General features: G+C 28.7%; 1 protein-coding gene across 1 annotated transcript; it reads right to left on the reverse strand.

Moving 5' to 3' along the window:
- Window positions 1-5,622: 5,622 nt before the first annotated feature.
- LOC100209544 (uncharacterized) lies at window positions 5,623-8,407 on the reverse strand. Its single transcript, XM_065804251.1, has 2 exons — window positions 6,308-8,407; window positions 5,623-5,819 (listed from the first exon to the last, which is right to left on the reverse strand). Exon 1 carries the CDS (start codon window positions 8,255-8,257, stop codon window positions 6,335-6,337), a length of 1,923 nt encoding a protein of 640 aa, XP_065660323.1. The 5' UTR covers window positions 8,258-8,407; the 3' UTR covers window positions 5,623-5,819; window positions 6,308-6,334.
- Between the last annotated feature and the right edge of the window lie 4,492 nt (window positions 8,408-12,899).

The following is a 12,899-nucleotide window of genomic DNA, read 5'->3' on the forward strand; positions in this document are numbered from 1 at the left end:
ATGAACACATCTCCTAGAAACCCCACATAAACTACATAAACACAAAAATATCAAAGAACATAGGTTTACTTTACAAGGCAAGACCATTTTTGTCACAAAAAAGTCTCAAACTTATCTACTTCTCATTCATACATAGCTATCTCATGTATGCCAATATAGCATGGGGCAGTACCCACAAATCTTAATTACAACCACTTTACTTACGTCAAAAACACGCTTCAAGACTAGTATACAACAAAAGCAAATTTACTCATGCTCAACCCTTACTGGAAAAAATGAACGCACTAAATATATTCCAAATAAATATTTTTCAAAATATACTTTTTATGTTTAAATATAAACTAAGTCTGGTTCCAGAACATTTTACAACACACTTTTTTAAGAACAATATAAATAAATACAATACAAGAGCAACAGGCAACTTTAAGATACCTTTTGAAACAACAAGACTCTCAAAATTCTCAGTTACATATCGTGGTCCCTATTTATTTAACAAATTAGTTTCCAGAAACGAATCACTACTAAACTTAAACAACGAACACTCTCTGAAAAAAAAGCTAAAATCTACAATAATTAAATTAAACAACTGTAAGGAATTTTTTTAAATTTGAATAAATAAATAAATGTAACTTAACTTTTAATACAATTCGATAATAAATATAATATTAATAACAAGGTATATATGTAACACGTACATATATACCGCGTATGCAACTGATTTTTTATGTGTATTACACGTCTAAGAAATAGGTACTCGATGACAAGACTGACTTAAGTCTTCTGCGAGCTTCCTATGACTACAAATAAGTAAGGTAAGTGTGGGTATTAAGGCCCGGCGGGTAATAGGCCCACTAATCCAAACTTAGGGAAAAAATAAATTGTGAAACTTTTTTTCGACATTAAAATATTAGAGTTATCTGGTTTTATCACTTGCAGCAAAAAAAAATCAGCATTTCTTTACATTTTCATTTTTTTAGGTGGGCCTTAATACCCATACTTACCTTATTTCTTCTTATCAATCTTACACAAATTTTGTTTTTATCATATTTTATACACTAACATTATCTTGAAATGTGGTAAATTAACTTATAGTGAAACTTCTAAACTCTCCTCCAAAAAATCAGCAGATTATTTTTATTTATTGTATTTTTTATTTTATTTGGAGTAAAATAGAGGTATATTTCTCGGATTATTTTTACTTACACGTTATTATCTTGTTGTAATTGGTATTTATTTTATTCATGTCTCGGAGTTGTAAGCAACTATATTTTTATTTACCACGTATATTTTGAACTTTATATTTATGATTTAAATTTGTATATCTTTACTGCCAATCAGTAATTGGTAACTTGTAATTACTTTGTAGTTGTAAAATAAAACATGTATAAAAAAAAAAAAAAAAAAAAAAAGTTTCACCTTTTTTTAGACAAATCTGGAGCCTTGAATTTGGGCATTTGAAAAATCCAGCCTTAGGTACACAATTTTTCCCTATAATTTTTTTGTTTTTGTTGTCTTTGTAGTTATTATGGTGATCACAGAAGTCCTTACTTTCTTATCACAGAGCACCGCAGAAGAACGGAAGTAATACTAACATGGTATGAATTAGATAAAACTTTAAGAAAATAAAAAACTAGGTAATAGTTATGGTAGTACATACTATTGTTACTAAGTGAACAAACAAAAATTAAAAATTGAAAAATTAAATCGAATAAAAAGATAAAAGGTTTTTAAAATTTTACTCAACTAGCTTTTAGTCGATGAGTAAGTTATTTGTCGATTAAAGATTTGATTTTTCAGTCGACTAATTTTCGACTTTCGACAAGTCGACTTCTAGTCGCTTTAGTCAAAGTTGATACTACAAATAATATTTAATAAGTTTGATTTAAAATAATGAAATAATTCGTAAAAAAAAAATAAATTAACAAATTCGTATGAGAAAAAGTATTATATAAATAAATATATAAAAATAAGTTTGCACAGCACATCGTAAAATAAAAATAAAAACAAATTGGCACAACATAACAAATCTATTTGATATTTAGTTTATGATATTTAGATTTTATATTTTCATAGGCTTTACATAAAAATAAATATACAACTTGCAATAAAATTTATACGTTATAACTTTTCTTTTGAAAAAATAAAATAAAAAGTTACAAAAAACAGAAACAAAAAAAAAATGTTGGTTAAACTCTTTTAAAATAAAAATATATAAATATAAATATATATAATATAAAAATATATAAAAGAAGTAAATTATTCAAGATTAAATACTAATTAAACTATTAGTCAAAAGCAAAATTGATAAGGACCTAAATCTCGCTATGTAAAACATATATATTTAAGCATGATTCAACCGAAGCGACACTAAGTTGACTAACATAAACTTGAAAACAAATTTAAATAGCTCATCTGTACCACCAAATTTTGCTTTGAATTTGTTAAAGGTTTCAAGAGTTTTAAGGTTATTAGATAAAATTTTATTCCATACTTTTGGTCCTCTAATAAAAGTTGAAAACTTTTGGGCTGAATATAAGTGTTGTTTGAGTATCTAGTTAAATATCTATGTTTATTTATTATGAACAACCAGAGATGTAGTCAAGATAGTAAAGGTCAAGACTAAGACCAAAACATCATAACGTAATACCAAGACCAAGACTTAATACTTAGTTTAATACAACAAGACTCATGCTGACTCATGTATGTACATTGTTAGGCTATTAGGTTCAATTATTATTATTCAATATGATTATTCAATTTGCTCTTTTTTTTTCAGTTTTCCTAATTCTGTACTTATACGTATTTAATAATGTCTAACATACTCAAGTTTTTTTTACTTCCAAACCAGGATAGAATTTAAATGGCTTTTACTGTCCTTATCATATAAATAATTTACAAAACAAAGCTTGAGTTTTGTTATAGAAAGTTCGAATATTTTTTTTTTATACCAAATGGCTCCGTATCCCCAGCAGACATATCATTGTAGACATAAGCACATTTAAGTACGTTTCTCCATTCAGCAAAATGAAATGGTTTACTTTTCTATTTTGGTTCCATTAAAACACAAGCTTTGGTTCTACATACAAAATATTTCCACTATTAAAGAAAAACCGTGCCGTTGTCATGACCCATCACATGAAACACCAGTATCAATAATAACAGTGTTTGAATTGTACCTGATTTTTGCAGCAGAATCACACATTGTTTCTATTGTTACTTTTTTATATAACTTTATTGGTTAAATTAGCAAGCTTGTCATAATTGTTATAATCATTAGCGGAGGAATATTCATAAATGAAGTGAGTTTTTCAAGTCCCGTGTGACCATGACTACAACAACTGCATTGTGTAAACAACTTGCTTATTTATGTCATATCCCTTCTTACGACTTCTTTTTTTTTACAAATTGACACAAAATACACACGCCAAACATTTTAAAACTAAAAACGAGGCAAGTCAACATCAATTTTTTAAGTTGTCAGACAACACAAGGGATTTTCCATTGTGGCACATTGAACAAGTGAGTTCTTTAAAAATATCAGATAACTCTTTTACATCTATAATTCTATATCCAGACAGTCGAGTATTATAAGAAGATTCAACTTTATCAATTTGTTGTATTTTTGAACATGATGTTGAGATATTCATAGTAGCATCAAAATCGTAATTTTTATTTTCATCATTCACACAGTGAACCACAGTGTTTATTAAAATATCTGCAATTGAAGGAGATTCTTTATTTACACTATCAACAACAACTTCTTTTTCACAATTTAAAGACTTTTTGACTGGAAAAAAGCCATCCTTCTTTTAGCAACTTTGGTTCGAGGTTATACTATGCAATTTTTTTGGTATCTCTTCCTTAATTAAATAATTTTTACTAAATTGGGTTTTTGTGCTTAATCTTGCTTTGTTGAACAACAAGTACAACAGAATGAAGCATCCAAATAACGCTTTTCAAAACAGCTTATAGAAAAAAAATTTACGACAGAAATATGCTTTCGATAAATCAAAACATGAAATACCCTTTAAAAACCTAAAAATTCGGGAAAAGATTACTACATCTGTCCAATAACATCCCCGGAGTAGTGAAATAACATCCGCGCATTTTTGTGTAAGAACATCCGCTTTTTTTCTTTACTGAATTAACATCCGAGAAATAACATCCCAAATTTTATTTCATCTTTAGAAAGATGTAACTACATCCGGGATTTTTCCTCGATGTGTAACTACATCCGCCTAAAATAATCCATTATTAAAAATAAAATAAAAAATAAAATGAAATAAACTTCCGGACGTAGTTACATCCGAAAAAAATCAGATGTGTAACTACATCTGGTTAAAATAATGCATTTTTAAATTACTTTTTTCCCGGATGTAGTTACATCCGAAAAAAATTAGATGTGTAACTACATCTGGTTAAAATAATGCATCATTTAAAAAAATCCGGATGTAGTTACATCCGAAAAATCTACAGATGTAGTTGCACAAAATTAAATTCGTAACTACATCTGGTTAAATAATGTATTATTATAGTGTTTTTTTCCGGATGTAGTTACATCCGAAAAAAATCAGATGTGTAACTACATCCAGTTAAAATAATGTATTAAATAAATAATTTTCCGGATGTAGTTACATCCGAAAAAAATCAGATGTGTAACTACATCTGGTTAAAATAATGCATTATTAAAAAAAAAAAAAATTCGGATGTAGTTACATCCAAAAAATCTACAGATGTAGTTGCACGGATGTTATTATACATCAATGAAATTTGGGATGTTATTTCTCGGATGTTATTATACATCAATAAAATTTGGGATGTTATTTCTCGGATGTTATTATACATCGATGAAATTTTGGATGTTGTTTCACGGATGTTATTATACATGGCAAAAACGGATGTTATTGCCCTGACCCAAAAGTTCAGCAATTTAGAATAACTTTTATGAAATATAATTTACAGAAATGAAATCTCTGGTAATTTTTGTCTAAAAAAGATCATACTTTTATTCTTTTGATGTTTTTAAGAGGCGGGGGATTCCACCTTAAATAAAATACTGGGTCATGTGAATATTCTGAATCAATGCCTGCCAATTCCGTTAAAAATCCATATATTTATGTGTAATTAAGCATGTATTGGATCATGGGATGTCTTGCGAGACCATCATTATAAATTTATTAAACCTCTTGTTGTCTACTAAATATACTATATATTATATTATTGAGTTTCGCTTTTCAAGAGCCAAGTTGCATTTTCTATGAATACTAATAATATTAAACATGCCAGGCTTTTGCTCAGCCATCAGTTGTGTAAACAAGCGTGGAAAGAATGTCAGAAATAATATACCTTTTTTAGATTTCCAAAGGATGAAGATAGGTAAGTAATTATTAATCAAATCAAATTTCAGGGTTATGACTAACCCTAACCCTATTTTTTAAATTCTGCTCTTCTTTAAACCTTAATTTTTTAAAACAGTATAACCGGTTTAACCGGATTAAATCCGGTTAAATTAGTAAGTATTTTTTGCACTTGGCAAGTTAATGCAACCTTACCATATCATCTACGGTTCTAAATGATAATCCTTCGATTTCTGTTCTAAATGATAATCATTTGAGTGTATATCCTATATATTCATAACTTTTAAACACAACACATAATACAACTCGATATGTTTATAAATAAGTATTACAATATTCAAATTATTTACACATTTTTTTACCAAATTTACAAAATCCAAATTATTTACACATTTTCTTTACGTTACGTCAATAGTAACATTAATACGTCATTAGTAACATTAACTACGTCATTAGTACTACGTCAACTGATGTTAACTAACTAGTAAAATTACTGAAATAATAAAAATATCAAAAAACAATAATTGGATGAATTTTTTTTTTTTTTTAATTAAATTTAAACTCTTTTAAAATGTAACTTTTAATTCGATTTTGTTGAAGTAATTAAAAGTAGTTATAAGTTTATGTAAAAAACAATCAATAATAAGTAATCAAAAATATAATAATAATAATAATAATAATAAGTAATCAAATAATAATTAATCAAAAGTAGTTTTAAGCTTATGTAAAAAACTTAAAAAATATGTTTAGTTAGAAAAAGTGCAATATATGATAAAAAAGTAAAAACTAAACATTTTTTGATAATCTAATAATGGCACTTTCACCTGGAGCCACTAAAAATATTTTGTACAACTATTGTGCAATCGTACAACACTTCACATCATTAAATGTCACCTACGATTTATACCACTACATTTGATGTACCATTACATGACACCATTACATTTGATGTACCATTATGTGATGCCATTACATGTCTATTTTAAATAATCAGTATCATAATAATACACACCATAATCAGGATCTAGAATCCATTTTCTATTAACAGAAATATGATCAACATTACAACAACCAAAAGCTTCCTTACTTTGTTGATTACAACAGACCCATCTTCCTTCTATAATAGTGCCTCCTAAATAATAAGCTGAATGTTTTTTACACCCAGTTAAACATGTGTCATCATAGCTTTTATTACATCTTGTACATTTTTGGAATCTTTCTAAATTTTTTATTTCAGCAATTTCATCAAGAGCATCATTTAGTAAAGCTTTTAGGTCTAAAATCTCTTCAGTTAGCTCATAATCATCAAAATCAGGCTGAGCATTACCCAATTCTCTAATAGCATGTTGTAAGCAAAATATTCTAGGTACTCCATTATGTAAAATACCCATTTCATTTGTATCTTTTATATCAAATTTAGGACTTGCATTAAAATAGGGTTCTATCCAGTCAACAACTTTTAAATTTTGATCAACTAACACAAAAATAAATGCCTTGCCTAATGCAACGGCATAACAAAACTCTAACTTACAATTAACTGATTTTTGATAACTATCTGATAAAAAGACAATAACTACTTTAGACGATTGTATAGCAGTTGCCATGGCATCATTTAGGTTTCCTATCATTCCTCCTGATATATCAAACCAAATAGATATATTTGCCATATGCAAATTACAATATACTGCTCTTACTAATTCTTGAAAATTCCATTGATAAGATATCATACAGTCAAAACTTTGCTTTATTGGAATGCCGTGTTTATCAAAAAGTTGCTTTGGTGGCACAAATGATGATTCCATAACTTCGTAATGAATAAAAGTATACTGCTTGGTTGAACAGGGTTCAGATAATTTAACATAAATTGGTTTTTTTTCAATTATATCTCTTGGTTTATGTTTAGATGGAGGCCATTTTCCCAGGTTTATTTTGCATTGTTCTATTTGTAATTGCAGTGATTCAATTGTAACTTTTTCTTTTTCACTTTGAGATAAAAGTGGTTCGTTTGCAACCAGAATGGCCTTCATTAGCTCATTCATAGGTGTTGAATAATTTTTACTTGTATAAGCTTGCTCTTTATTGAATATACTATAAAATAACTTACCAGCTATAATTAGACCAAGCCAGTCGTCTGGCTTCCATGTTGTAGTAGTGCATATTGGAATAATTGGTTTATTAAATGATCTTGCTGCTTCAACAATAGCTTTTGAATTATAACTGTTCTCATATTCCTCAGTCATTAAAACTAATACAACTCTTACTGCTTTGACACTTGTTTCATATGTCGAAGAATCCTCAGTTACATAGCTTATATTTCTAAGTGCTAACTCATCTTGAATGATGTTTAAAATTTCTTGACATTTAATTGAATTGAACAAGACTAATATATTTGAACTATTTTCAAGATATTTTAGATTTATGACTGGATATAATTCATCGTTAAATTCAAATGGATTCTGAATGATTTTTTTGGTTGATTCCTTTTGTACCATTTCTGAAGAGGATGGTTCGTTTTTATTTAGGTCCAGGATTATTTTATCTAAGCCATAAAAAACATTCTCTTCCTTTATATTAATAAGACCTAAGCTAGATCCAGCTGAAATTGCGCCTAGCCCACCAAATGGTGTGTAATTATCAAAAATATTCAATGCATAAATAGGTTTTTTGACATCTTTGGCGTAGTTTATTAATTCCATGCAGGGAACTGATTTTTGATAACTAGGACTCGTTAAAACTAAAAATGCATCAGCAAATTTAACCAACTTACATCTGATTGACAAATTTTCTGGATTAACTTCGGTCATTTCTGCAATGTTTAACGTATTTTTACTTAAATAATCACTTATCTTTATTGCTTTTAATTGTAACGAAGAATGAAATGAAAGAATAATGTTCTTCATTTTGTTCTTAACTAAACGTTTTCCTTATTCAAAGTATTCTAAAACAACTCAAAAAATACTTGTGCTTAGCAAAGCTAATTCAGTGAACTGTTTTATTTTGTTACTAAAAAAACTCAATTGACTATATAATCTAATTTTGAATACGATTTAAATTGTAAATACTATCAAATCATTTATTTTTTTATCTCCGTAAAAGATTGCTAAAGTGGTCCCCGTTTTTGTCTCTAACACCACCCACCACCCCCTCCTATTTTATTACAATTTTTTCCTGATCTTTTTTAAACTTTTTCTCTCGTTTTAATTTTCCACTTTTTCATTGTTTTTATTTTCAAAATTTCTTCCATTGTGTATAATTATTTTATTGTTTTCAAAACAACTACTGGCGTTAATTTTAGGCGATAAAAGTTTTATAACTGGGCAAGTAACAGAGGTATAACCAAGATTTATCAGGCCGGAGGGTTACTTTATCGAATAATATTATATTAATTATATATGGATGACTTAGCGCCAAATCAGCCTATACAACGAATATGTTGAAATGAGAATTTGACGCAAAGTTTAAAAGTCTTTAACAAAAGCCACTTAACCGAAAAAATTAAAAGTAATTGCAGTTCAGTGAACTTGAAAATTTTAATTATAGTACTTTGGTGAAGCACTCCATAAATAATCTTTTTTCAACTTTGTTGTATAGGCTGGTTTGACGCTTAACCACCCATATATATGACTTCGATCCGAAAAGTAAAGCCATTTTTGCCCTAATTAGAAATTTCATTTCACAATATTAACTAATACAATAATATAATACTAACTAAAATATTTTGCTCTTTGGCGGATTAAATTTGAAAAAGCGGCTACACACTACACACACACACACACACACACACACACACACACACACACACACACACACACACACACAAACACACACACACACACACACACACGCACATATATATATATATATATATATATATATATATATATATATATATATATATATATATATATATATATATATATATATATATATATATATATATATATATATATATATATATATATATATATATATAGTTCTATAGATTGTTGCATTTGGGAGTACGGAAGGAAAAAAATGATTCTTATGCCAACAAATACGTCACTTTTAATTACTTTCATATTTGTAAGCAACTTTTAATAAATCTTTTAGTTTAACTTTTTAATTCTAAAAACAAAATCGTTTCGGATAATTTGATTTCAATTAAGTATAGTTTAAATTTATGACCTTTTTGTTCCCTCTGTATACTTCCTTCGCATTCTAAGTTATAAGTTATTACTTTCATAGCTGTTTTAATACAGTTTTTACTTACAATGACATTTTTACTTACAATGACATTTAATATTAAAAAAATATAAAATTTTTTGCAAATGTTATAACTTATAACGTTTGCAAGATATTTTTTATTTTAAATGTGGCGGTTTTGGAATAGTAACGTAAAGCTGAAGATATAATGCGTGCAACGAGTTATGTAAGATGGTGGAATACTGGTGTTTTTCAAAAATTGCTAAAGGCATCTACATTCTAATAGCTGAACATCATGCATTGTGGCGTTTTAAGTTATTTGATCACGTAGCCATAATCTCGTGTGTAAACATAACGTTAATATCGCCAATAATATCGCATAATATTGTTGTTTATTGCATAATTTGGTGTTTACAGTATTTTTACATCTATGTAAACTAACTTTATTGTAGTTTTATTCCTAGTGCTTTGTCATCTCTTTTCCTACTGTTGTTATTAGTTTACCTTCTGTTGAATAATGGTTTTAATTGAGTAAATTTATATGATGCTAGTTATACTGTGTTAACCATTAGTAAATAGTTAAGGTGAAAATGGAATTCTACCTAGAGGTAAGAATAACTTTATTTACTGGTAACATTACAAAATCAGTTTTTAAGGTTAGTTGTGTTATAGCTACTTTGCACTACTGTTTTGTTTTTGTCATTGTCAATCAGAATAATAGTTTTTGCTGTGCTCCTAATAATTTTTAGTTGGGGAAATGGGGCAAGATGGCTTTCCATATAACATCTAAACAAAAAAACTTAAATGGGTGAAAACAAAACTGTATTTACATCTTGCATCTTGAAACACTAATTGGTTTTTTTAAATATTATTAACGCAATTTTATACGCATAAGTTTACTTTTTGCGCATATATATGGATGGTTTTTAATAGTTGGTAATTTTAAATTTTTTATAAAATTGGAGGCAGAAATAGGCCATCTTGCCCCTGCCACGTAACCAGATAATAAATTTATGAACTTTTGATTTTGATTTTTATATCAAATTTTTCTACTTGAAAACTAAAAATTGATCTAAGAAATGAATCATTATGATAACATGAAGATACTGACAAAGTATTACTGCTTCATGACTGATAGTTTTGCAATAACTCAGGGCTTTCAAAACATTTGCCACCTTGCTTCGCTTTCCCCTGTGTATTTTTAACTTTTTAGAACACAGTATTTTTTTTAACAATATTATTTTAGTTCATTTCCGACTACGCTGCAAGCAACCACTATTAAGTTGGGAGTTACTAGGAAAAAAAAGAATAGAGTTATAGAGCAAAGAAACGGTTGACAGAAGGCTTGAAAAGTTGTTGATGGTATGAGTCGGGAAAACATGAAGGTGGGAGAGAGTTCCTAAGGTTTGACATGCAGGCAAAAAAACTAGACGAGTAAAAGTTTTTAGAGCATGCAGAAACAGATACAGTAAACAATTGAGATTTAGCTGAATGACGAGTCAAACGAGAATGAGTTTTAGTCGATGAAACTAAAGATCATAACTCCTTCAAGAAGCAACCATGATAGTATTTGTAGAAAATAAAAAGAGAGGCAACTTTACGACAATGGAAAAGAGGCTCAAGCGTCGCAGATAAAGCGGATCTAACTATGTTTACAATGCGTTTTTAAACCTATTCTAGAAGAGAAAGAGCATCATTACAAGAACCAGCCTAAATATGACAAAAATATTCCATACAGGGACGAATAAGAGATTTGTAGAGGTAGAGAATGGAATCAGGAGTAAGAAAATGGCCAGCACGATTAAAATAAACAACCTTAGTGAATACTAATTTAACAATCGATTATATATATAGTTTCCATGAAAGATCAGTAGTAAACAATAATCTAAGAAGATGTAAAAAAGAAGACTCGGTAAGAGGGTTGCTATTCATTAATATAGTAATGTCGACCGTATTGCGATAGTTATTTGCAATAAATAACTGAGTTTTGTTAGAGTTAAAATTTACAAACCACTGTGAACCCCAATCTGTTACACAAGTGAGATCAGATTCATGATCGGCTGCCTGTTTTAAGCAATTGAAAAGAAAAGACTTTTGTCATGACAAAAGTATAAAGTTGATCATCAGCAAAAAGAGCTACTTTAGGTGTAAGCTTGTTGGGAAGATCATTAATGTAGATAAGAAACAAAACAGGACCATGAATTGAGCCTTGAGGTACCCTAGAAGTTACTGGAAATGAAGATGAGTGTTGGCCATCGAGGATGACTTTAATTAAGCGGTTAGAAGGAAACGATTTGAAAACCTCAAACTTTACCATATGAAGCAAGCTTATGGAAAAGACCAACATGCTTAACTTTTTCAAAAACTTTTGATATGTCGAGAATAAATGCCCTCACCTCACCACTTCCACTTTTCTAATGCACGATAAAGTTTTATTAGGTAAAAAAAATTTCAATTTTTTGTACTGTCAGCAGTATAAAAATACCAGTCAATTGCACAATCATCATTTTTAATGTATGCAATAATACATTATAAACATTACATATATATTATATACATTAATACATTATAAATTCATTCGTAAGTTGTACAAGTACATAAACAAAAATAAGTAATTCTATAATTTTTATCCTTAATTTGTATGTACTATATACAAATGAGTATAAATAAATACATATTAAGGTAGATATTTTGGATAAAGCGTATATAATAAAGAAAGGAAATTGGAAACTTATGGGGTTGTAACAGGCGGCTGGGCGTAAAACCTAGCGAGACTTTTACGGGAACCACTAGGACAAACATGGGAACCGTAGAAATGAAAATAGGAAACATCTAGAACTAAATTAAGCATCTCAGCGGGTAGCCCTTATGGATACAGAAAACTCAAACAACTCCTTTCGGGATTGCGCTTAGATACCCGTATGGTCCCATATAACAAGCCCGTATAGGTTCCTTACTGGATCCATGTATGTTGGTTGGCTGGGTCAGTATCTCTTTAAACATCTAAATAACTAATAAAAAATAAATAAATACATTTATTCGTTTTTTTATGCATGTAAAAACTCTTTATCAATGTTTTTTATGTCTTTTGGTCCTTATATACAACAATGTTGACTGGAATTTGTTACAGTCAATAAAGCAGAAATAACTTTGGTTTTAGATAACTCTACGTTTGTTTTTCCGAGATTTTATTTTTCAAAATTTTTCGATTGCACTTTGATTTAACCAGTAGAGGCCTCAAAACATGCTTTATAAAGAAGAGATTAAAGATCACATTTTTTTGTCATGCACATCATTTTACACTTGACAAAATGACTGTTGGGTAACCTTGCCCTAAGTTAGACACTTTTTGGGAAAACC

Source organism: Hydra vulgaris, chromosome 08, assembly GCF_038396675.1.
Source record: "Hydra vulgaris chromosome 08, alternate assembly HydraT2T_AEP".
NCBI lineage: Eukaryota > Metazoa > Cnidaria > Hydrozoa > Anthoathecata > Hydridae > Hydra > Hydra vulgaris.